The 27,321-nt window shown below is 47.3% G+C and overlaps 1 protein-coding gene across 1 annotated transcript in view; it reads left to right on the forward strand.

The window, feature by feature from the left end:
• Nucleotides 1–27,321, forward strand: part of BLVRB (biliverdin reductase B) — a 62,063-nt gene that overhangs the window by 12,260 nt on the left and 22,482 nt on the right. The window contains exons 2-3 of the mRNA XM_040323158.1: nucleotides 9,311–9,472; nucleotides 18,462–18,551. Of these exons, the coding sequence (XP_040179092.1) occupies nucleotides 9,311–9,472; nucleotides 18,462–18,551 (252 nt within the window). The remainder of the gene's footprint in view (nucleotides 1–9,310; nucleotides 9,473–18,461; nucleotides 18,552–27,321) is intronic.

Consider the following 27,321-nt stretch of genomic DNA (forward strand, 5'->3'; position numbering starts at 1 on the left):
CAAAAAAATTACATGCCAAATGTGGCATGTAAGGGGGAGAGGAGTGGGTTAAGAGGAAGTTCCAAATTTGGGTGGAACTCCTCTTTAAGTTTGTCCATAAAATTTTGCTTGGTCATTTACATGTCGTGCAGCCTGCCTTGGCTACTGCTGGCGCTACATAACTCCAAGACTAAAAGAGGAATTGACCCGTTATTAAAAATTGCATGGCACATGAAATAATACTATGTGTCAGCACTACCAATGCACATTTATTTTTATTTATTTGTTTGTATAATATAGAGAGACTGCTTTTTCTGGAAGAAAAATGGTGCTACTTCCAGGCTCCCTCGTGTGACCAACGTCCTAAGCTCATCACATGGTCGCTGCCTAGTAGGAACATGATGGTGCATAAAGCTGGCCTTACACCTGCTGAATTTCATTAGAATTTTTTATTCTTTTCCAGAACATTTCATTTGATTAATTAAGAGTCAGGCCTCGTACACACGACGGAGAATCTCGTCGTAAATGAAACATCGTTTTCCTCGACAAGTTCCTTGTCAGGCTTGTCGAGAATCTTGTCAAGCTTTCTTTGCGTACACACTGTCAAGACAAAATCTCGTCGTTCTCAAACGCGGTGACGTACAACACGTACGATGGCACTATAAAGGGGAAGTTCCATTCCACTGGCGCCACCCTTGGGGCTGCTTTTGCTAATCTCGTGTTACCGCGTGTTAGTAAAAGTTTGGTGAGAGACGATTCACGCTTTTCAGTCTGTTACAGCGTGACGAGTGTGCTATCTCCATTACGAACGCTACTTTTACCGAAGGTGCGCTCCCGTCTCATAATTTATTCTGAGCATGCGCGCGTTTCTAAGCATACACTCAAACGTGTTTCTCGTCGTAAACCAGCGCCGACGAGGAAATTGAGACTCCCGACGAGAAAAGAGAGAACTGTGTTTTTTTTTTTTCTTCCTCGAGATCCACGGCTCTGCCAGCATTTTTCTTGATGGATTTTGTTGAGGAAAACGGTTGTGTGTACGAGGTCTGAAAGGGGACGATTTGACAATCTGATGGGGGGGGGGGTTCAAATCTAATGGGAACCAACCAACTTTCTAATCGTTGACTTTGCTCCCAGCCTAGAAAAATTGTAACTGGTCTTATGCACATGAGAAGTGGAGAAGGATCTTAAAGCGGAGTTCCAACCACAATTAGCATTTTTTTCATTTTTTAGATGTATGTCCTTTCATCCTGCGTTTTTATAATATAAATCCGGTCACTTACTATTTTACAATCCGCCGCCGATCCGCATAGATATTCAAAAAAGATAGTTTATAAAACTATGTCTACACCGTTGTCATTTTGCTTGTGGGCATTGTGAAGCCTACAAGCACTTACTTCCTGGAAGTCTTGGATGGGGAGTGATAATTGGACAGCGCACTGCATCCTGGGAAATGATGACACACATTTCCCAGGAGCATTAGAGGGAGATGATGTCAGAATCCTAGGTGGTTTCAAAGGCAGATTTCGTGGGACCGCATAGTAACAGCCATTTCCAGATGAGTAATTTTTTATTTATTTTTTACTTTTAGGTCTAATGAGCACAATAATGAAAAAAAAATTTGGGATGGAAACTCCACTTGAGGGATCTGGGGGTTTTGGTAGATCATAAGCTCAATAATAACATGCACTGCCAAGCTGCGGTTTCCAAAGCGAGCAAAGTCCTTTCTTGTTATAAGAGAGGTATGGACTCCAGAGAGAGATATAATTTTGCCCCCCTGTACTAATCATTAGTAAGACCTCATCTGGAATATGCAGTTCAGTTTTGGGCTCCAGTTCTCAAAAAAGGATATCAGGGAACTGGAGAAAGTGCAGAGAAGAGCAACCAAACTGATAAGAGGCATGGAGGAGCTCAGTTATGAGGAAAGATTAGAGGAACTGAATTTATTCACTCTTGAGAAGAGGAGAATAGGGGGGGGGGGGGGTATGATCAACATGTACAAATATATAAGGGGTCCATATAGTGAACTTGGTGTTGAGTTATTCGCTTTACAGTCAACACTGAGGACAAGGGGGCACTCTTTACGTCTAGAGGAAAAGAGATTTCACCTCCAAATACGGAAAGGTTTCTTCACAGTAAGAGCTGTGAAAATGTGGAACGGACTCCCTCCAGAGGTGGTTCTGGCCAGCTCAGTAGATTGCTTTAAGAAAGGTCTGTATACTTTCCTAAATGTACAGAATATAACTGAGTACTGACATTTATAGGTAAAGTTGATCCGGGGAAAATCCGATTGCCCCTCGGGGGATCGGGAAGGAATTTTTTCCCCTGCTGTAGCAAATTGGATCATGCTCTGCTGGGGTTTTTATATATAAATAAACGATCGTCTGTGCGTACGTCCATCGGTTAAAAATCCACGCATGCTCAGAATCAAGTCGACGCATGCTCGAAAGCATCGAACTTTATTTTTCTCAGCACGTCGTTGTGTTTTACGTCACGGCGTTCTGAAACGATCGTTTTTTTTAACTGATGGTGTGTAGGCAAGACTGATCATCAGTCAGCTTCATCGGATATCTGATGAAAAAATCCATCAGACCGTTTTCATCGGATGAACCGATCGTGTGTACAGGGCATAAGAGTTCATGTGTGTGTGTAAAGGCAGTGGTAATATAGTGTATATGTAAAGCTCTGCATAAATATGGCTAGATTCACAGAGAGTTACGCCGGCGTATCAGTAGATACGCCGTCGTAACTCTGAATCTACGCCGTCGTAAATTTAAGCGTATTCTGGAAACCAGATACACTTAAATTAGGCTAAGATACGAGCGGCGTAAGTCTTCTACGTCGTATCTTAGGGTGCATATTTACGCTGGCCGGTAGGTGGCGCTTCCGTCGATTTCAGCGTAGAATATGCAAATGAGCCGGATACGCCGATTCAGAAACGTACGTGCGCCCGGCGGATTTTTTTACGTCGTTTGCGTAAGGCTTTTTCCGGCGTAACGTTACTCCTGCTATATGAGGCATAGCCAATGTTAAGTATGGACGTCGTTCCCGGGTCGAATTTAGAACATTTTACATCGTTTGCATAAGTCGTTCGCGAATATGGCTTTGCGTAAATTATGTTCACGTCGAAAGCATTGACTATTTGCGACGTGATTAGGAGCATGCGCACTGGGATACGTTCCCGGCCGGCGCATGCGCCGTTCGTGAGAAACTTCATTTACGTGGGGTCATGTTTTATTTTCATAAAACACGCCCACCTCTTGACAATTTGAATTTGGCGCGCTTACGCCGGCAGATTTACGCTACGCCGCCGCAACTTACGGAGCAAGTGCTTTGTGAATACTGCACTTGCCTCTCTAAATTGCGGCAGTGTAGCGTAAATAACATACGCTACGCCCGCACAAACTTGCGTCCCCCTACCTGAATCTAGCCCATAGTTGGTACTATATACAATATCTCACATTTTTGTAAATATTTTATTATATCTTTTCTTGTGACAACACTGAAGAAAAGACACTTTTTTTTATACAAGCTGTACACTCACTACTTTACATTGTAGCAGTGTAAAATTGTTATCCCCTCAAAATAACTCAACACACAGCCATTAGTCTAAACCGCTGGCAACAAAAGTGAGTACACCCTTAAGTGAAAATGTCCAAATTGGATCCCAATTAGCCATTTTCCCTCCTCTGTGTGATATGACTCGTTAGTGTTACAAGGTCTTGGATGTAATTGGGGAGCAGGTGTGTTACATTTGGTGTTATCGCTCTCACTCTCTCATACTGGTCACTGGAAGTTCAACATGGCATCTCATGGCAAAGAACTGGATCTGAAAAAAAAAGATTTGTTGCTCTACATAAAGTTGGCATAGGCAACCTCGGCCCTCCAGCTGTTTTTAAACTACAAGGCCCATGAGACATTGCAAGACCCTGACAATCACAGGCATGATTTCTAGAGGCAGAGGCATGATGGGATTTGTAGTTTCATCACAGCTGGAGGGCCGAAGTGGCCTACCCCTGGCCTAGGCTATAAGAAGATTGCCAACACCCTGAAACTGAGCTGCAGCACGGTGGCCAAAACCATACAGCAGTTTAACAGGACAGGTTCAATGCAGAATAGGCCTCACCATGGTCGACCAAATAAGTTGAGTGCGCATGCTCAGCGTCATATCCAGAGGTTGTCTTTGGGAAATCGACATATGAGTGCTGCCAGCATTGCTGCAGAGGTTGAAGGGGTGATGGGGTCAGCCTGTTAGTGTTCAGACCATACGCCACACACTGCATCAAATTGGTCTGCATGGCTGTCATCCCAGAAGGAAGCCTCTTCTAAAGATGATGCACAAGTTATTTTGAGGGGGACAGACAATTTATACTGTTATGCAAGCTGTACACTCACTACTTTACATTGTAGCAAAGTGTTAATTTCTTCAGTGTTGTCACATGAAAAGATATAATAAAATATTTCCAAAAATGTGAGGGGTGTACTCACTTTTGTGAGATACTGTATGTACCTGAAATAAATAGATATTGCATATTTCAGTCCTGATAATGTGATAGACCAAGACAACAATTTATCTAGTATTAAAGTAAATGTAAATGTTATACCTACCTGTTTTGCACAGAGTGACTCCGATCCTCCTCTTCTTGGGTCCCCTGCCGGTGCTCTCTGCTCCTCCTTCTCTCTGTGTGCCACCATAGGAAGCCGCTTCCTATGAGGATACACATGCAAGCTCTGTGCGTCCATTGACACACACACACAGTGTGGCTCGGCCTTGACAGTAGCGGGTACCAATGGATCCTGCTACACTCACTGAGCCCATTGAGGGGAGGGCAAGAAGGAGCAGTACTGCTGGATTGAGATCGTGCTCAAGTAAGTATTTGGGGGGGGGGGGCTGCTGACAATAGAACGTTTTTTCACATTAACCGCTTAAAGGGGTGGTTCCCCCTAAAAACTACTTTTTTTTATTACACTGCCCCCCCACACTACAATCCGATTAAGGCTATTATTTTTTTTTTGATGCTGTACATACCTTTGTACAGCATATTCACCCGTGCATCCGGGTTGCGAGTCCCGCGGGAGTGGGCGTTCCTAACAGGTCTGTGATTGACGTTTTACCCAAAAACGAGCTCCCCCCGTCGTGTAAGCCGCGTCGCGATTGGCGAAAGGAGCCGAATGGCAATGCGCATGCGCAGTATAGCGCCGACTCGCCGTTCGGCTCCTTTCGCCAACCGTGACGCGGCTTACGCAACGGGGGGGAGCTCGTTTTGGGGCAAAACGTCAATCACAGACCTGTTAGGAACGCCCACTCCCGCGGGACTCGCAACCCGGATGCACGGGTGAATATGCTGTACAAAGGTATGTACAGCATCAAAAAAATAATAATAGCCTTAATCGGATTGTAATGTGGGGGGGCAGTGTAATAAAAAAAAAAGTCGTTTTTTAGGGGGAACCACCCCTTTAAGGACCGCCTCCTGCACATTTACGTCGGCAGAATGGCACGGCTGGGCACATGCACGTACAGGTGCGTCCTCTGCTAGTGCCCAGCCGTGGGCGGGCGCCCGTGACCCAGTCCGAAGCTCCGGGACCCGCAGACCCGATCGCCGCTGGGGTCCCGCGATCACTTCTTCACTGTGGCTGCGGCATCGATCGTGTCATCCCTTTTATAGGGAGACACAATCGATGACATCACACCTACAGCCACACCCCCCTACAGCTAGAAACACATATTAGGTCATACATAACCCCTTCAGCGCCCCCTTGTGGTTAACTCCCAAATTGCAACTGTCATTTTCACAATAAACAATGCATTTTAAATGCTTTTTTTTGCTGTGAAAATGACAATGGTCCCAAAAATGTGTCAAAATTGTCCAAAGTGTCCGCCATAATGTTGCAGTCACGAAAAAAATCGCTGATCGCCGCCATTAGTAGTAAAAAAAAAAAAAAATAATAAAAATGCAATAAAACTATCCCCTTTTTTGTAAACGCTATAAGATTTGCGCAAACCAACCGATAAACGCTTATTGCGTTTCTTTTACCAAAAATAGGTAGAAGAATACGTATCGGCCTAAACTGAGGAAAACATTTTTTGGGGGATATTTATTATAGCAAAAAGAAAAAAATATTGAAGTTTTTTCAAAATTGTCGCTCCATTTTTGTTGATAGCGCAAAAAATAAAACTGCAGAGGTGATCAAATACCACCAAAAGAAATCTCTATTTGTGGGAAAAAAAGGACGCCAATTTTGTTTGGGAGCCACGTCGCACGACCGCGCAATTGTCTGTTAAAGCGATGCAGTGCCAAATCGCAAAACCTAGGCCGGGTCCTTTAGCTGCCTAAAGGTCCGGGTCTTAAAGGGGTTTTCCACCCATTTTGTAAGTTTATTAAAAGTCAGCAGCTACAAAAAGTGTAGCTGCTGGCTTTTAATAAACCGACACTTACCTGCTCCACGGCTCCAGCGATGCGCCGGACGGGGCTCCGCTCCTCGCCCCCCCTCGCCGGCCGGCGTCTTCATGCTCAGTGTGGGCACCCGGCCGTGACAGCTTTCGGCTTCACGGCCGGGCACCCACTGCGCATGCGCGAGCGGCACTGCGCATGCGCGAGCGGCGCGGCCCGGCGAGGCGCCGTCTGATTGGACAGGCGATCGCCGAGGACCTGTCACGTGTCCTGGGCGATCGCCTACAGCAGCCCCTTCCTGTAGGTGATTAAGCTTAATCGCCTAGGCGATTAGGCTTAATCGTCTACCCGGAAGGAGGAAGTGGGACAGGAAGTCCCACTCCTCCTGAAGCCCCCACTCCCCCCCAAAAAAATTACATGCCAAATGTGGCATGTAAGGGGGAGAGGAGTGGGTTAAGAGGAAGTTCCAAATTTGGGTGGAACTCCTCTTTAAGTGGTTAATGCAGAGAATGCAGTAAGGTAAAAAACCTTCAGCCTTTACAACTGCTTTTAGATGGTTGGAGTCTGTCTCCCTATGATTTATGAAACTTGGCTGGACAACCCCATTTGGTGTACGAGAGGTTGTCTCTTGGCAAAAAATCGGTAACCGTTTTTTAACCCAGAGCGGATTTTTTTTTTTTTTTTTTTAAAGCTTTATTTAAAACTCCACATATATACATAGTCACATTACATTACATTTCAAGAAAAAAGATATTTACATAGATTTGTACAATGCCATTTAACCCAGAGCGGATGGTTTGGGGACAAAGGAGCATGCCGCCTCTGTGCAATGCGAGGATATAAAGTTGTTAGTGGTGTAAATAACAGATCATTGGATTCCTCGGGGAGAGCGCTTTGGGGAGAATGAAAGCATCAGAAACCGGATTAAAAAGGATCATACGGTTTGTGCATTCAGAGGAATTAAGCTAATACTCATATAAACAAGACGGTGTACACCTTTAGAAAGAATAGTGAGATTGCAAACAGACCGGTAGTTGGAGGAGAGAAATGAGGGTATGACACTGTTATAATGGGTAGGTAAGTATTGTTTATTGCCAGAGGGGGCAGATAAGAGCCGAGGGGAAGTGGAGGTATGAAAGAATAAGGTCCAGGGAACAGGATAGGCAGATTGGCACGTATACAGTATGATTGAATGCCACACATTAACCACTTTTCACCCAGAGGATGTCATATGACGTACTGGGCTTTGTGGTGGTGATATCTGAATGATGGATGCAGCTACAGGCATCATTCAGATATCTGCATTTTCAGAACGATCATAGCAGCTGTTACGCCACTTGATTGTTCTTACGGGCAGCGAAATGTGACGCCCCTCCCACCACCCAGGTGCTTCTACGGAAAACGGATCCACCAGCCCCGGATGCTGATCATAGAGATTTCCGGCGGAAGATGGTCGCCAGAGTCTCTATGATCGTAGGAGGCCGGGCGCGATGTTATGACGTCACGCCTGGCCTCTGCACATGGACGTCCGCTGAAATTTTTTCAGGGAGGGGCGCTTCGACAGCGGCGATACACAGTCGCATTTAACCCTTTCTTTAAATGCTAGCGGGGGTTAAAAGCGACCCACTAGCAGCCAAATAGCGCAGCAAAAACAATGCCCCTTTACCGATAACGCAGCCAGCTGGCAGTGTGAAATGGCTCTTGAGATAATTCAGCTTCACTCCATGCCCATATAAATATAGCCTAGAGAATGTACAGACCCCACCTTCAGCACAGACCCCCCTTCAGCACAGACCCCTCCATTCAGCACAGATGGACCCCCCCTTCAGCACAGACCCCCCATTCTGCACAAACCCCTCCATTCGGCACAGATGGACCCCCTTTAAGCACAGACCACCCTTCAGCACATAACCCCCTTCAGTACAGACCCCCCCCCCTTCAGCACAGATGGACCCCCCATCCAATTCACTACCTCAGATCAGCTATCGGCGTGGCACAGGCACAGCAGGTTCCCTCCCCTTGTGTACACATAAACACTGGAGGGGGAGGCGGCTTCACTCTGCTCGCTGTGCCTGTGTGACATCCGGCCCGGGACCGCTCAGGCAGCCCGCAGTCGCAAAACACCTTCACGATTTTCTAGGGGGGGTCAATTGCCCCCCCCTTTGCCCTATGGAGCGGACGCCCATGCCTCTGCATTCAAAAAACTGTGCCGCCTCGGCTGGGGAGCAGTGATCATTTTTTTTTTTTGTTTTTTTTTAGGCTTCCCCGTCTAGTGGTGAGGTGTGGGGTCTGATTGACCCCATATCTCACTGTAAAGAGGTCCTGTCACGTCATATTCCTTTACAAGGGATGTTTACATTCCTTGTAATAGGAATAAAAGTGATCAAATGTTTTATTTTATTAAAGTGTCAAAATAAAAAATAAGTAAAATTAACAATAATTCAAAAAAAAAAAAAAAAAAAGCGGCCCTGTCCCTGTGTGCTCGCACGCAGAAGCGAACGCATACGTAAGTTTCTCCTACATATGAAAACGGTGTTCAAACCACACATGTTATGTGTCGCCGCGACCGTTGGAGTGAGAGCAATAATTCTAGCTCTTGACCTCCTCTGTAACTCAAAACATGTAATCGGTAAAAAAAATTAAAGCGATGCCTATCGGGATTTTTACGTACCAAGTTTGGCACCATTCCGCGAGCGTGTGCAACTTTAAAGCATGACATGTTAGATATATATTTACTGTATTCTCTATGGTCTCTGCTAAAAAAACATATATAGTGTTTGGGGGGTTCTATGTCATTTTCTAGCAAAAAAATTATGATTTTTACATATTGGAGCGAAGTGTCAGAATCGGCCTGGGCTGGAGGTGGTTAAGATCTACTTTAACCGCACTTGCCTTGTGGCTTACAGTTATTGGATAAATGTCTTCCATGTTTTTATTCACAGGATATAATGTGACCGTGCTGGTAAGGGACCCTGCTCGCCTGCCCGCTAATAAGAAACCCACCCGAATCGTAGTGGGGGATGTGCTGAATAAAAGTGACGTCAGCAAAGCTGTAGAGGGACAGGATGCCGTGATAATTGTCCTGGGAACAAGAACTGACCTAGGTAAGGTTTACTACGCTCCTGATTCCTTCTAAAGTTATAATCCTGTTTGTTTTGTTATGTCTTCCGCTTTGGTATGCTCAGGGGCCATCACTATACATCTACCTTTTGAATAGATGTGGTACCAAGTCTCGCCCACACCCAACATTTTAATAGCACAAAGTAAGAAGAGCTTCTATTGGCCAAAAAAGGCTTCCACATTGGACCATTGAATGGCGACGGGAGGGGTATAGGTATTTTCTGGGTTGGTTCTAGTTCCTATTCTTTGTGGAGTAGAGGCTTCCCAGACTCAATGGGCCAGATCCTCGAAGCAGTTACGCTGGCGTATCTGCAAGTTTGCGCCGGTGTATCTTTGTTTTGTATCCACAAGATACGCCTGAAGTTGGGCTAGATCCGACTGGTGTACGTCTTAGTACGCCGTCGGATCTAAGGTGCATATTTACGCTGGCCGCTAGGTGGCGTTTCCGTCGAGTATGCAAATTAGCTAGATACGACGATCCACGAACGTACGTCCGGCCGGCGCAATTTTTTACGTCGTTTCCGTAAGGCTTTTTTCGGCGTATAGTTACCCCTGCTATATGAGGCGTATCCTATGTTAAGTATGGACGTCGTTCCCGCGTTGAATTTTGAAAATTTTACGTCGTTTACGAAAGGTGTTCGCGAATAGGGCTTTGCGTAGAATGACGTTCACGTCGTAAGCATTGGCTTGTTGCGGGTTAATTTTGAGCATGCGCACTGGGATACCCCCACGGACGGCGCATGCGCCGTTCAGAAAAAAACGTCATTTACGTTGGGTCAAGACGTATTAGCATAAAACACGCCCCCATCTCATCCATTTGAATTGCGTGCCCTTACGCCGACACAGATACACTACGCCGGCACAAATTCTTTGAGAATACGGGAAATACGCGGTAAGTTACGGCTGCGTAGTGTATCTGAGATACACTACGCCGGCCGTAAAGAAGCGCCGCGCTTCGTGGATCTGGCCCACTGAAAATTAGCTAAGGATTAACTATCACACTTTTAGACCAGCCTTACTCAACCTTTTCAACGCGGAGGAACCCTTCAAATAACTTGCAGGTCTTGGAGAACTCCTACAATTCATGATGCATTAGTGTGATGGTCAGTGGAAAGAATGCGCCTTACACTTGTGGTCATTGGGAAGAATTACCCCCCTGACATATCGGTAAAAAGTTCAATGGTGTCAGTAGGAACTTACCTGAGAGACAGAAATTGCTAACTGCTCAAGGAACCCCTAGCAACCACTGGAGGAACCCTGGTTGAGTGTGCCTGAGAGTATAATATGCATTGTCAAGTGGCAAACATTGCAAACATGGCACCTCCTGGTACCCCTATGGCAGCTCCGCCTTTTTCTAAAGTGCCCCTAAAACCCTGGGCACTATTTTACGGAAAGAGGGCCAGATTCTTGTAGAATCTGCGGCGGCGTAGCGTAAGCCCTTTACACCACGCCGCCGCAACTTACTGGAGCAAGTGCCGTATTCTCCAAGCACTTGCTCCGTAATTTGCGGCGGCGTAGTGTAATTGGCCCAGGGTATGGCCGCGTAATTCAAAGGGGGCGGCTTGTATTCAGATTAAGCGCGCCCCCGCGCCGATTGAACTGCGTATGCGCCGAGCTGAAAAATAGCCCAGTGCGCATGCTCCAGCTCACGACGAAAAACGTCAATGACGCCGACGTGAGCGTCATTGGCGTAAAGTCGTATTCAAGAACGACTTAGGAAAACGACGTAACCGACGGAAAAAGACAACGCGGACCCGACGCCATACTTAACATGGCGGACTGGCGTAAGGTTACCCCTCATATAGAAGGGGTAACCTTACGCTTACGCAAACGACGAGTACGCAACGCAAATTCGTTTGGGAATCGGCGTATCAGGCTCATTTGCATAGTCAAATGAGACCTGAACGTAAACGCCACCTAGCGGTCAGCGTTGTATTGCATTTAGGATCCGACGGTGTAAGTGACTTACACCAGTCGGATCCTAGCCTAATTCTGGCGTATCATGTTTTGCGAATACAAAACAATGATACGCCGGCGGGAAATTCGAATTACGCCGGTGTATCAGTAGATACACCGGCATAACTCTTTTGAGAACCTGGCCCAGAGTGACTAAGCTACTGTGGTTATCGCTCAAACCTGTCCCCTTCCACCAATTCTCCTCTCTCACAATTTGTCTGTAGAAGGGGTGGTTCAGAGCCCCCAACCATAGTAACTTGGTCACTAATTGCATAAAGCACTTTCTAGGTTTTATGGCTACCTTCTCGGCCTTATGGCTAAGATCAGTGGTGGTGCTGTGCTAACCGTCCCTGGTCCACGGCAGTGGATTAGGGATATCGGTGGCAATGCAAGACTTCTTGGTGTAATGGCAACCTGGACAGTTAGTATCAGGGCGGACCAGGACCGTACTGCTCGACGAACGGAGGGACTTTACTAGGCCGCCTTTAGAGAAAGCCGAAAGGGAAGCCTCCTGGTGAGGACAGGGACCCACTGGGTCTGGCCAAAAGGTCAGGTCCCTTGGCCTTTTGGCCTAGATTGGTGTAGTGCTTGCTCCGGTCAGTTTTTCGGGAGAGAACACTGGCTCCCCTTTCCTTCCTGGGGGAGCGGTTAGTATTTCCCGGATGTAATTAGGTGGGAGTGATGGGAGTATTGGTTGAGTCGTTACACACGCTCTCCCTACGCTCTCAGATCGCCACTCCTTCCTGAGTGGGGTGGGTGCTGCACTGCCTGGGCTGTTGGTCAGGGTTTAGAGAACAGCCCATGGTGAATGTGCCCCTGGAGTGGCAGTCCAGGGCAGGGCTGGACTGGGACAAAAATTTGGCCCTGGACTTCATCCAGACTGGCCCACTTTGACAGGTCTCTCCCATGGCAGCCGGACAACTCCCGCAACCCCCCCCCCCCGCCACCCAAGCCCCCTTTCCCCCTTCACTAGCCACTAGCCGTTCTACTTTATTAGAATATAATGGCTGGTACTTTTATAGGCAGTACCAGTGGGGAAGCTAGACATTATTTCCCCTGGGGAAAATAATCTGTTCGGTGCCCCCCCTCTTATGGGACAAGATTAGGCAGAAGTGAGAAACTCCCAGGCCATAGCTGTTGAGTCAGCTGTCTGTCCCCTTCCCCCTGCTCCTCTGGTCCTCCCCCAACATTAAACTGCAGCTTCCACTGCTTTGACCAATCTTCCGGCAATGCCAAATCATGTTTCATGTTAGATCGGGTCACCTACGGCTAGGTTCACATCTATGCGTGTCATACAGCATGGTTCTACAGCACCATGCAGTTTGGTGCTGTGTGTGCATTAAAATTAATTGGCTGCCTTTCTACACAACACTCGGGAATGCGACCATGCTCAGTCACATCTCTATGGTGTGAACCAAGACCAGGTCTAAGTGAGCAGTCTAATCTTTGCAAGTATGGCTAGCAGTGCCGATCCTGACCTCCCTGGGGCCCTAAGCAAAATTACATGTCAAATTAAAGTTGAGAAGCGGGGGGGGGGGGGTCTGCCGAAAATGACATCTCACATTACAGTTGAGAAGCCGGGGGGGGGGGGGCACTGCCGACAGTGAAGGGGGGGGGGAAGGGGTGTCCTGCTTTCGGAAATGACATCTTACATTAAAGTGAGAAGCGGGGGGTGCTAGCTTCTTGCCTCTTCTCCCATGCAGCCAGCGAGTTGAGAAGCGGGGTGGGGGACCGAAAATTACTTCTCATCAGACGGGGCCTCTAGCAATTTGGGGGGCCTTCTGCAGCTTTGCGGGGCCCTAAGCGGCTTGCCTAGTGAGCCTATAGGGCAGATCGGCCCTGATGGCTAGATTGGGTTCATTCACATATAAGAATTCACTGTATATTTACCGTATTTATCGGGGTATTGCGCGCTCCGGCATATAGCGCGCACCCCTAAAGTGGACCTGCATTCCTGTGGAAAGATTTCTTGTACTTACAGTTTTGGTGTCTTCCGCGGCGTCCATCGGCGGCCTCGTCGGGTCCGGCGTCCGTCTGCGGCTTCGGGTGTCCTCTTCGTCGGGTCCGGCGTCCTTCTGCGGCGTCCTCCCCGCTCGTTTCCCGCGCCGAGTTTGAATACTGCGCCGGCATATACCGAGCGCAGTACACTCGTGTATAAATATTGGAAAAATGATTATTACCGTGCTTATCAAAGGAGGGGAAAAGAAGAAAAAAAGAGGGGGGAGGGAATGAAAGTGAGGAGAAGTGGAGGTACAGCTGCGGCACTGAAAGGTGTATCAAACCATAAGCAATTCATAATGGGGAGGGTAGTGCTGCGCTAATCAGTGGTGAATGGATAGGTGAATAAGCAGGTGGGGGAGGGGAATGAAAATTTATATAAATGAAATGAGGAGCGGTATAGCCCAAATGGCATCAGCAGAAAAATAAATATAAAATGATCAGTGAACAATAACAGTACTGGTGCAAATCATATGACTCCACAGGTTCCTCTTAGTGTGATGAAATACACTATAAATAATGGTGCAAAAAAATTCCCAAGTAACTGTGCTAGGTAACACTCCTATACTGGTGATAAACAATCCATCAACAGGGCTTGAAAAATATCAGCAAAAAATAAATATAAGTAAAGTTTCAAAAGTCCAAGAAAGCAAAAGTGCAAGTGTGGGTCCGCAATATGAAGTGAAAGGGGAATGGGTATCCAGTGATCCTTTTAGGGTAAGTAAGGATGTCCCCTTACCTTACTGCTGTAAGGTAACAGCATATAGATCCAACCACATTAGATGGTTCTCTCGATGGGCTCTGATCCAACAACGGCAGGTCCTCCTTGGAGTTCTCCCCATTCCCCTTTCACTTCATATTGCGGACCCACACTTGCACTTTTGCTTTCTTGGACTTTTGAAACTTTACTTATATTTATTTTTTGCTGATATTTTTCAAGCCCTGTTGATGGATTGTTTATCACCAGTATAGGAGTGTCACCTAGCACAGTTACTTGGGAATTTTTTTGCACCATTATTTATAGTGTATTTCATCACACTAAGAGGAACCTGTGGAGTCATATGATTTGCACCAGTACTGTTATTGTTCACTGATCATTTTATATTTATTTTTATGCTGATGCCATTTGGGCTATACCGCTCCTCATTTCATTTATATAAATTTTCATTCCCCTCCCCCACCTGCTTATTCACCTATCCATTCACCACTGATTAGCGCAGCACTACCCTCCCCATTATCAAACACTCGTGTATAGTCGGGCAGGCTTGGCTACTCTCGCGCTCACGTCCTGTACGTCCAGGACGTGAGCGCGAGAGGAGCCGAGCCTGCCCAACTATACACGAGTGTACTGCGCTCGGTATATGCCGGCGCAGTATTCAAAATTGGACGCGGGTATCGGCGTATATCGCGCACCCACGATTTTGCCCTGATTTTCAGGGCAAAAAAGTGCGCGGTATACGCTGATAAATATGGTAATTTTCTTTTCTAAATTGCATACATCTAAATAATAATTTATCAATCTATGTATGATTATTTTTTTTTATTATTATTCTTGGATACATCCCAAGTTTAAAATAAAGCTTACACTCCCTTTATAAAAGCAGAATGTTGTACTGAAGAATGTGTGTAAAGGTCCTGTACCGGAATCTGAAAATTCCAAGGCAGTCCTGTTTTTCTAGGTTTTAGCCGGTCTGCCCACTAGTGGTACTGATGGGAGTAAACACTGAATACTCTTGTTGTTTTTTGATTATTTAACTCACTGGGCCGGATTCAGATACATTGGCGTATCTGTCTGGCCCGCGTAACGTATCTCCGATACATTACGCCGCTCTAACTTTGGGCGCAAGTTCTTTATTCACAAAGAACTTGCGCCCTTAGTTAGAGCGGCGTAGCGTATGTGTTGCGGCGTAAGGCCGCGTAATTCAAATGGGGATGTAGGGGGCGTGTTTTATTAATATTTCCCTTGACCCCGCGTTTTTTTTACGTTTTTTACTTGAACGGCGCATGCGCCGTCCGTAAAATCTCCCAGTGTGCATTGCTCTAAATGACGTCGCAAGGATGACATTGCTTTCGTCGTGAACGTAAATTACGTCCATCCGTATTCGCGAACGACTGACGCAAACAACGTAATAATTTTAAAACTCGACGCGGGAACGACGGCCATACTTAACATTGGCTGCGCCTCATAGACCCAGGGGTAACTATACGCCGGAAAAAGCCGAACAACGTAAAAAAAAGCGATGGGCGGTCGTTCGTATCTGAATCGGCGTAACTCCTCCTTTGCATATTCATCGCGTAATAGTACGGAAGCGCCACCTAGCGGCCGGCCTGGAATTGCAGCCTAAGATCCGACGGTGACATTTACACCTGTCGGATCTTAGGAATATCTATGCGTAACTGACTCTCTGAATCAGGCGCATAGATACGACCGGCAGAACTCAGAGATACGACGGCGTATCAGGAGATACACCGTCGTATCTTTCTGAACCTGGCCCCCTCAGTTTGCCTGATGCTGCTACTTTATAAAAATGGCAGTAGCATTCGCTGTAGAATGAGTTTTTCTGCGTTTTTGCAGTACTGTTTTTCAGCTTCCCTTTTTTCTTTCTTCTTCTTTTTCTTTTTTTCTCCCACAAAAGCTTATGGTTCAGAAATGCTGATAAACGCTGAATAGCTGTGTTTTTTTCAGCATTTTTAAGCTTTTATCAGAGTTAGGCTGGGTTCACACTGATACGAATTGGATGCAAATTTTCTCGCATCCAATTCGTATGACAAGAGAGTGTGACCGGCTCTCAATGGAGCCGAATTACACATCTTTGGGGCGGCCGCAGAGCGGATTGGAAAAGGGTTTAAGGCTAGGTTCGCATCTGTGTGTGTGTGTGTGTGTGTGTGTGTGTGTGTGTGTGTGTGTGTGTGTGTGTGTGTTTTTTTTTGCATTCGCAGATCCACAGAAACGCATTGCAATACATGTAATTATATTTCTTATGGGTTCTGTTCACATCTGTGGAGTTTCCTGCAATGTGTTTTTTCAAAAGGCGTAGGGACTTCTTACACACAACGTTGTGCGTTTTTTGGCTCCATAGACTTCGATGGATTTGCATAAAAAAATGCATGAAAAACAAATGTACATGTGGTTTTGGTGACCCGGGGGGCCCAAAGACAATCCCTTATTTGCAGAGATTTTCTCTCACTTCATGTTTGGCTATGGGAAAGGAAGTGACGGTACATCTCCCCAATGGGACAAAGATATGGGGATGAATAATCCTTTATTGGGGGGAATAACCCTCCCTTGCTCTATCCAACATGGGGAGGGGGGTTTGCCTATAGTTCTACTTCAAGACTTAATAGCACCACCATGTGCCTGCAAAAGTACTTCATGTTTTTGTGAGGGTAAGGATGCAATTTTGCATGCGTTTCTGCAATGCACAAGTGTGAATGTCGCATTTTTTTTTATATATACCGTGTAGATCTGTTTACTATTCAAAGAAGGTTGACATAAGCAAATGCAAAAACAGTGTTGTGGCTTAGGTTGGGTGTCATTGCCATGTGCTTCCACTAGGGGGAGCCATTGTTTAGTGTACTCTATTCCTTCTATCACATTGGAGAACCATCTAGTGTTTTTCCTTTATTGTATTTGTAATTATATAATCTCACAAAAATAATCTTTTTCTTCTACCTTCTTCTGTGTGGAAAACGAATTTACAAAATGCAAGTTTGCTGCTTCCCAATAATCTGTTGAATGTGCTATTGACCACACAGGTTAAATAAAGCTCCTAGAGCAGATGATAGAGGTGTTGTGTTTTTTTCCTGGTTCAGACCTTCTCCGCTATGACATAGGTGACCACACACAATAATTGCATTTCTAATCTCTGCACGCATGGATGCATCATCATTATTATTATTATTATTATTATTATTATTAATAATAATAATAATAATAATAATAATAATAATATTTTTATTATTTACCATAGGTACTTATATAGCACTGTCAATTTACGCAGCGCTTTACATATACATTGTACATTCACATCGGTCCCTACCCTCAAGGAGCTTACACTCTAAGGGCCAGATCCACAGCCAGCGGGCGCAACTTAAATATTCCGATTTAAGTTACACCGCCGCAAAATTTCTACCTAAGTGCCCGATCCACAAAGCACTTACCTTGAAATTTGCAGCGGTGTAACTTAAATCTGTCCGGCGCAAGGCGTGCCCAATCTAATGGGGCGAGTCGCATTTAAATTAGGCGCGCTCCCGCGCCGGACGTACTGCGCATGCTCCCGACGCTATTTTCCCGACGTGCTTTACGCTACGTTGCGCCGAGTTTTTTGAATCGCGACGGGTAAAAAAAAAGATGCGGCGGGGGAAAAAAAAATAATTTAAAAAGAAATTTGACAGCGACACGGGAAAGACAGGTATACTTTTACATGGTGTACTAACTTTACACTTTGTAAAAGTAGCCCTATCTTTGCGACGGCAAACTAACACTTACGGAGACTTCACAAAGGGAAAAACCTTTGTGGATCTCCGTAAGTGCTAATTTGCATACCCGACGTGGAATTTCGACGAGAAATGCCCCCAGCGGCGGCCACGGTACTGCATCCTAAGATCCGACAGTGTAAAACTATTACACCTGCCGGATCTTAGGAATATCTATGCGTAACTGATTCTATGAATCAGCCGCATAGATAGAAACAGGGATACGACGGCGTATCAGCAGATACGCCTGCGTATCCCTTTTGTGGATCTGGCCCTAAGGTCCCTAACTCACATTCATATACTAGGGCCAATTTTAGACAGAAGCCAATTAACCTACCAGCATGTCTTTGGAGTGTGGGAGGAAATCAGAGTACCTAGAGGAAACCCATGCAGGCACAGGGAGAACATGCAAACTCCAGGCAGGTAGTGTCGTGGTCGGGATTCGAACCAGCGACCCTGCCTATGAAGGTTTAGGTTATGTTGTCATTGCAGATACAAATCATACTTAGAAAATTTTAACATTTCATAAACTTGTCATTAAAGGACCGACCACCATGCTGTCAGAAGGGACGAGGAATATTGTGGAGGCGATGAAGGAGCATGGAATTCGGAAAGTGGTGGGCTGCATGTCTTGTGAGTAATGGACTTGCTATTTTCTGCTAATTAATATTCATCTGGTGACATTCTGGAATTATTATTATATAGGATTTATATAGCGCCTACAGTTTGCACAGGGAGACACTACACGGGGATATGCAATTAGCAGACCTCCAGCTGTTGCAAAACAACATGTAGCACCCTCTACTGTAGGTAGGTGCTAGAGTAGGATTTTTTTTTTTACTAGGGAAACTGTCAGTGCAGGTAAATTTAGACAGGCCTATGCTTCAGGCTAAGTCTGCTAGTTTGGATCTTAGGGCAGGAAGTGGTTAGTGTAGCAGTGGGTGTGACCACCTGTTCTGGGGCGTCTCCCCTGCTTCCAGGGAGAATGATCTGGAAGAGGGGCAGGGCACAGGATCGGAGTGACAGGGAGCTCATGTGAGTAGCCCTGACCAATCCCCACTTGGTATTGGCAAGGGGAAGGCCTCCCATATAAACTCAGGTCCCAGCCCAATGGGGAGAAGTAGTCAGCCGGGAGACATGGCGAATGGAGCATTAGGCAGCAGCAGGAGGCCATCTCCATCTGGGGGGGGGGGGGGGCCGATCGCGGAGGAGCCCGGGAGAGCTGGGAGGGAGCTACATCCTTAGATGGTCATGGATGGAGTGTCCTGGAACGGAGGGGCTGAAGAAGCTGTCGGAACACGTGTCCAGATAAAGTTATTCATCATGGACTGAGGCATGCCAGGGGAGCTGGGTACGAGGCCAGAGGAGAGACTGTGGGAAATGTGTCAAATCGATGCGGCCTGGGGCCGCAGGATTTTCAGACTGGACTAGCTGGGAACCATAGTCCACCAAGCAACACATGCTACTAAATTACTAGGCCGCCGGGGAGAGATACTGCAGACCTCTGGCCTAGTAACGGCACATTTGATAGCCAGCCATTGAGACTGTTCAGAGCGGACTCTTTAGCTCACATGAGGAGGATGTGACAGGAAAGATAAGGATCTAGAGCAGACCTGGGCAAACTACGGCCCGCGGGCCGTATACAGCCCGGCGGACCTTTTAATCCGGCCGCCGCCGCCGAAATCGCCGCAGCTGCCACGTTAATCACTGCGGCGGGGAACATTACAGACAGCGTTAGTTTGAACAGCTGTTTTCCCCCGCCGCGCATAGACACTCCCCCTTGGACGGATCTGTCCAATCACGAGCAAGGGGGAGTCACATAGACACTCCCCCTTGCTCGCGATTGGACAGATCCGTCCAAGGGGGAGTGTCTATGCGCAGCAGGGAAAACAGCTGTTCAAACGAACGCTGTCTGTAATGTTCCCCGCCGCGGTGATAACAGTAGGCAGGGCCGGTACAAGGCAGGGGCGGGAGGGGCGAGTGCTCCGGGCCAGAGCCGGCCCGTCCATGGGACCCAATGGGACCATTGGTACCAGGCGGCACCTAGGAGGGAGCGGCAAATTCCGGCGGCAGAAAGTTATAATACTAGCGCTGCGGCGGAGAGCAGAGCGATGGCGACCGGCACCTAGCAAGCAGATTACAAGGCTCAACCAAATTACAAGTCCTTTAATATGATGGCAAAGCAACATGTTCTATGGGCATCCCATATTTCCTTTCCCCCAATAACCAAAATAAAAACAACGCAAATGACAGTTCATTGTCTCTGAGAGTGATAGATGGAGGTCTGGCAGCAGGGCGATATGGTGGATGTTGGTTACTAGTAGCAACCAAGCGCTACATACAAGTCCGATCATGCCTCTGGGTGTTATGCTTGTGGCTGTCAGTCTTTCTATGCCTCATGGGACTTGTAGTTCTGCAACAGCTGGAGGTCCCTTCACTACACCAATAGTACAATTCAAAACAAGAGGGTTAGAGAAGCCTTGCTCCTGCGAGCTTATTGACGGAATACACAAAGTACAGATATGCCTTTGCCGAACCCAAGGAGTATGAGCGTTGCTATGCATAGGTGTGCGCACAGGGTGTGCCGGTGTGCCTGGGCACACCCTAATCACCCCATGTGAATTAGCATTATCCAGGGGCGGCACCAGGTGGGTGGTTGGGGGGTGCCAGGGGCCAGTGTAAATGCCACCATTATATTAAAGGCTAGGTTCAACTTTAGGAACACATTACACTCGTATTTAGGGTGTAGCGTAATATGCTCCCAATCTACTGTCTCCCACCACCAGAGCCTCCTCCCTGTGACAGCCGGTGGCATTCATCTGTGTTTGAGCTTTGGGGTGCACACCCTAATGCAATAGGCTGCGCACGCCTATGTTGCTATGAAAACTGCCCATAGACCTTGGAGAGCTTTTGATTGTGTAGAATTGATCTGACTCCTCTGAAGACAAGCCATCGTCAGAGCATTCTCTATACTTCTAGGGTGAGCTTACCCGGGATTATATCTAGAGGCCAATTTACTAAAACTGGAGAGTGCAAAATATGGTGCAGCCCTGCATAGAAACCAATCAGGTTCCACGTTTTACTGCTTAATTGAACAAGCTGAAGTTAGAAGCTTGGCTATCATGCACAGCTGCACCACATTTTGCACACTCCAGTTTAAGGGCCCTTTCACACGGGCGGATCAGTAATGATCCGCTCCGTGGGCCAGATTCACATAGATTACACGGATCTAAAGATCCGCTAATCTATGTGATTTACGATCCGCCGGCGCACTTTTGCGAGGCTAGTGCTGTATTCACAAAGCACTTACCTCGAAACTTGCACCGGCGGATCGTAACTCCCCCGGCGGAATTCAAATTTTGCGGCTAGGGGGAGTGTAGTATTTAAATCAGGCGCGATTTAAATGCGCATGCGCCGCCGGCTAAATTTCCCGGCGTGCATTGCTCACACTGACGTCGCTAGGACGTCAGTGATTTCGGCGTGAGCATAACTTGCGTCAGGAAGAATTCTGAATCGGCGTACGCAAACGACGTTAAAATTTAAAACTCAGCGCGGGAACGACGGCCATACTAAACATAGGATACGCCGCAGTTACCCCTGCTATAGCATGGGTAACTATCCGCCGGAAAAAGCCGGACGCAAACAACGTGAAAATAAAGCGACGGGCGGGCGTTCGTTACTGAATCGGCGGTTCTCCTCATTTGCATATCCGACGCGTAAAAAAACGAGGCGACACCTAGCGGCCGGCGGGAGATTGCAGCCTAAGATCCGACGGTGTAAGTCACTTACACCAGTCGGATCTAAGGGAGATCTATGCGGAACTGATTCTTATGAATCAGTCGCATAGATCCGACCGTCGGATCTCAGAGATACGACGGCGTATCAGGAGATACGCCGTCGTATCTCTTTGTGAATCTGGCCCCGTGTGTCTGCAAAAGCTCAGCGGAGATCCTCCGTAAAATCCCTGCTGAGCTGGCAGCTGACAGGGCGGTCCCTGCACAGTGTCCGCCCTGTCTTTCCTCCGCTCTCCCCTATGGGGGATCGGATGAACACGGACCGTATGTCTGTGTTCATCCGATCCGGCAGACGGAAGAAAAATAGGATTTTCTTCCGTCCACAAATGCGGATCTTTGCGGAGGCGGACGATTACGGGTGTCAGCGGATGGTCATCCGCTGACACCCGTGATCACATAGGGACCAATGTATGTCCTGTTTTCATCCGCATCGGACGGATGAAAATGCGGACATACGGTCCGCACGTGTGAAAGGGCCCTTAGTAAATCTCCCCCATGGTGTCACTACAGAGGGGACAGGGCAGGCGAGTGTGAAAGCTCACGTACATGTTGGCAAGAGAAGTAGTATGTTTCCTCCGTATACAGTGGAACATTGGTTTAAGAGTAACGCGGTTAACGAGCGTTTTGAATAATGAGCAACTTTTTTTTTTTAAATCCTGACTTGGTTTGCGAGTGTCTTGCAGAATTCAAGCTAATGGGGTGTGCAGTACCGCATTTGGCCAGAGGTGCGGGGGCATCGGTGACACTCAAAACGATTCGGAGCCATTGGAAAATAAGCGGAATCCCTCAAACTTTCCGAAGGGTTTCCGAGCTGCCCTTGTGTATTTCCGAGGCTCTCCGGCGCCTCCCCACCTCTGTCCGAATGCGGTATTGCATGCAATAGAAGTCAATGCGGAACAAATTATCTTTGTTTCCATTAACTTCTATGTGGAAACTCACTTTGATATGCGAGTGCTTTGGATTACAAGCATTCTGGAACGGATTATGCTCGTAATCCAAGGTTCCACTATATTGTCCTGCAGAGATTCTATAGACATGAGATTGTCGCCCCATCCGATGACTGTTATCCCATACGCCGATCAACCACAACTTTTATGACTACTGACAGGTTAAGTGAATAACGATTCTCTCATTACAATGGCATCTGAAAGTCCGTGGGATATATTGGGCAGCAAGTAAACATGTTGTTCATGAAGTTGATGCGCTGAAAGCAGAAAAAATGAACATCACAGTTTTGTGTATGGGGTTGTATAGCTGCAAACCAGTCAGGGAGCCCATGTTGACCACAGCCAAAAGTGCCTACAATCGGCATGTGAGCATCAGAATTGGACCATGAAGCAATGGAAGAAGGTGGTCTGATCTGTTGAATCACATTTTTCATTTACATCCAGGGCCATTTGAAAGAATTTGGGGGCCCCAAGCAAGAAGCGGGGGACGGGGTGTTGCTGAGTTTCAAGTTGAGAAGCAGGTGGGGGGGTTAGGTTGGTGGGGGACACGGATGCAGCCGCAGCCGGACACAGAGAAGTACTTCTTCACTTCTTCTGTCATTGCAAGTTGATAAGCGGGGGGCGATGTGTGTGTGCTGCTGACGCCGAACGGGTAGTACTTCTTCTGCCTGCCTCCCCTCCCCCCATGTTCTTTTTACCCCCCCTCCCTACCGCATACCGCGCAGCAGGAGATTGTTTGCTGTTCCTGGCCGGACTGAAAGGAAGTGAGCATTGAGTGTGTGCACTTCCTGTCAGCCGGACTGCAGGAGGAACTAGGAAGAGGAGCTTGACTATGCTACAGGCTGCAGCATTTATAGGAAGCAGCGGCGCGGCAAAGGCCCGCCCTGCTGGGGCCCCAGGCCAGCTCGGGGCCCCAAGCAGTTGCTTGTTTTGCCTGTCTTGTTCCGACGGGCCTGTTTACATCATGTGGATGGTCGGGGATGTGTACGTTTCTGACCTTACATCTGGTGCACCAGGATGCAGTATAGAAAGAAGGAAAGCCAGGGGAGGCAGTGTGATGCTTTGGGCAAAGTTCTAATAGGAAACCTTGGGTCCTACCCTTCGTGTGGATGTTACTTGACATGTGCCACTTACCTAAACATTGTTGGTGACTAAGTACACCCCTTCATGGAAACGGTATTCCCTGATGGTAGTGACCTTTCTAAGCAGGATAATGTGCCCTGCAAAAATGGTTCAACAATATTGAGCTTGAGGTGTTGACTTGGGCTCCATATTCTCCAGATCTCAATGCAATCGAGCATCTGTGGGATGTACTGGAACAAAATAATGTCTGATACATAGAGGCCCCACCTTGCAACTTACAGGACTTAAAGGATCTACAACTGATGGCTTGTTGTAAGATACCACAGCATTCCTTCGGAGGTCTTGTGACGTCCATGCTGTTGGTCCTGTAAAATTCTGCATAATAAGATTGTAACTGGAGGGCCGTGGGACCCAGAAGCTCTTAGAAAGCATGAGCCAGAAAACAATAGACAGTCAGAATATACCTTGGATTACCGGAGATGGGACTATTATGTAGTTATTATCCACAATATATTCCAGGATATCTGTGAGAACTGGTTGCTCTTGTTGATTCTGAACTCAACAGGTTAATTGAAAAAGTGACTCATTCATAATGTGGGGACACATACTGTTAGGTGTTAATGTCATCAACTCAAGCCATCTGTCTGGTGTGATGTGAATAAATCTAGAATGGCGTGTGCTAATTGACCCTGTATTGTGTGAAGGTCTATTGATGATACATGTGTATTGTGAGTTGGCAGACAGCCTGAAGGTCAGGTGTCTGAATTATCAGTTGTAGTTAATTAGCTCATGTAAATTATGTCAGAGCCGGAGTCAGAATGTCTGACTAAAAGATGTGTATTGAGGGGGCTCGTTAGGAACCATTGTATGATGTTGTGGGTGGAGTTGGGTCATTGTTCATTTGGACTGCAGTATCCTAACTGTATATAAGAGCCTGATTTTCTCAATAAAGGGTCTATTCGTGTGGAACCTCAAACAGAGCTGTGTCTCGTTATTGGGGGTTCGTCGATTATTTGGATGTTAAGGTGCACACATCTGCTTTCATCCACCTTAGTTTAAATCTTTGAGGCTCAATTTCCAGTTTTTATTCTGACTGTTATGCTGCAGCGAAAGGGGTACACAACATCCCCGGTAGCCCCCTTTAGGGTATTTCTATATTAAAGAAAATGTTCTTTGTATCTAGGACTAAAAATGAACACTTGTGTTTTCCTGTATTAGCTGAATGGCTCAGCTAAGGTGTGCTGAGCCAAAGGGATCAATATACTCCATTACTAATGCAGACACTCTAGATAGGATACAGGCTGCGGATTCTGACTGCAGTTAAGCTTCAGTCCTTATTCTTCTAACAACTATGTCGCATAATTACATTGATTATTATATATTTTAATGTATATAAAAAAAATATTATTATTATGCAGTGATTGTACATATTGTACAGTCACATCAGTCTATGCGCCCAAAATTCACACAGGCAAGTAATGGTCCCATGGTCTGGATTTTTACAGTCATTTCGGAAAGCACCAGCCTGCATTTGGGCACTATATCATTTGTAAGGACACCCCCTGGCTGATCAGTGCTAAGAAGAAATGATGGGTTGGGTTGGATTTTGCCATCCAGTTTCCAACCCTCCCCTGAATTGTCTGGTACTAGCGTGCATACTTCTACACTGAACATTAAGAGGTTGTCATCTACCATGGCGTTATGTTTAGAGCAGTGATCCCCAAACTGCTGCCTGGATGTGGTGCCATGTGCTTTCCATCAGCGGACGCCAAGGATGGGGCCCGATTTTTCCATCCGTGGACGCCAAGGATGGGGCCCGCTTTTTCCATCCGCTGATGCCAAGGATGGGGACCCGCTTTCCATCCGCTGACGCCAAGGATGGGGACCCGTTTTCCATCCGCTGACGCCAAGGATGGGGGCCCTCTTTCCATCCGCTGACGCCGAGGATGGGGGCCCTCTTTCCATCCGCTGACGCCGAGGATGGGGACCCGTTTTCCATCCGCTGACGCCAAGGATGGGGGCCCTCTTTCCATCCGCTGACGCCGAGGATGGGGGCCCTCTTTCCATCCGCTGATGCCGAGGATGGGGGCCCTCTTTCCATCCGCTGACGCCGAGGATGGGGGCCCTCTTTCCATCCGCTGACGCCGAGGATGGGGGCCCTCTTTCCATCCGCTGACGCCGAGGATGGGGGCCCTCTTTCCATCCGCTGACGCCGAGGATGGGGGCCCTCTTTCCATCCGCTGACGCCGAGGATGGGGGCCCTCTTTCCATCCGCTGACGCTGTGGATCGGGGCCCTCTTTCCATCCGCTCACGCTGTGGATCGGGGCCCTCTTTCCATCCGCTGACGCCGAGGATGGGGGCCCTCTTTCCATCCGCTGACGCCGAGGATGGGGGCCCTCTTTCCATCTGCTGACGCCGAGGATGGGGGCCCTCTTTCCATCCGCTGACGCCGAGGATGGGGCACAAGTCAAGTCAGCCATAGATGGCTCAAGTTCCTGCTGAACTGGCCGGCATTCCAACCATGTTTTGGGCAGGCTAAATGTACCCAAGTTGATCGATAGCCTGCCAGATTTTTGGGGTTTGGAAGCTCTCATTGAGACCAAGATTGGGGCACTGATAATTAAGAGGTTGCCACCTTCCATGGCGTTATGTTTAGAGCAGTGATCCCCAAACTGCGGCCTGGATGTGGTGCCATGTGCTTTCCTTTACCTGGCCCTTTTTTTTAAGCACTATTCCTCCCGCTGACACTCGACAATGGGGCCCGCTTTCCATCCGCTGACGCCAAGGATGGGGGCCCGCTTTCCATCCGCTGACGCCAAGGATGGGGGCCCGCTTTCCATCCGCTGACGCCAAGGATGGGGGCATCATTCTTTCCATTGATGGGGCACAGTCAAGTCAGCCATAGATGGCTCAAGTTCCTGCTGAACTAGCCAAGATTCCAACCATGTTTTGGGCAGGCTGAATGTACCCAAGTTGATCGATCGCCTGCCAGATTTTTTTGGAAGCTCTCATTGAGACCAAGAATGGGGCACTAGGTCTTTTCCTTTTACGCCCACTCTACTTCTTCTGACCGCTGACGTCGGGATATGTTCTACCTCCTCTGGCCACAGTTTGGCCCCCTAGGATCTAAAAGTCAGTGAAGTGGCCTTTTGATTTAGAAGGTTTGTGTACCCCTATTCTAGCGTCTTTGGATCATGATATTCTTAAACTACACTGTGCAGCCCATATAAGCCTCAACATGCATCATTTTCATGTCTCATTTCCCTTTCAGGTCACATGGATCAGCTGAGTCTACTGCATGGGTGTTACATAATGCTTTATATATATTTTCTTTACTTGAAAGAGATATCGGCTCTATGGCTAATGACAGTCTTGTGAAAATGCTAGTTGCCTGGCTATCAATCTGTCTCAGTGGTTTCACTGCTGGAACAGACATATCATAGAACAAGTATGAACAAGGAAAGACTGACCACATATTTGCTCCAGGTCAGAGATTCGAAATATCGAAGATTAATGAATTACAGGTAGGGTGTAGTAGCGCTTGCTCAATAAAACTAATGAATAAAATGACAACCCAA

The sequence above is a fragment of the Rana temporaria genome, chromosome 9 (assembly GCF_905171775.1).
Source record: "Rana temporaria chromosome 9, aRanTem1.1, whole genome shotgun sequence".
Lineage (NCBI taxonomy): Eukaryota > Metazoa > Chordata > Amphibia > Anura > Ranidae > Rana > Rana temporaria.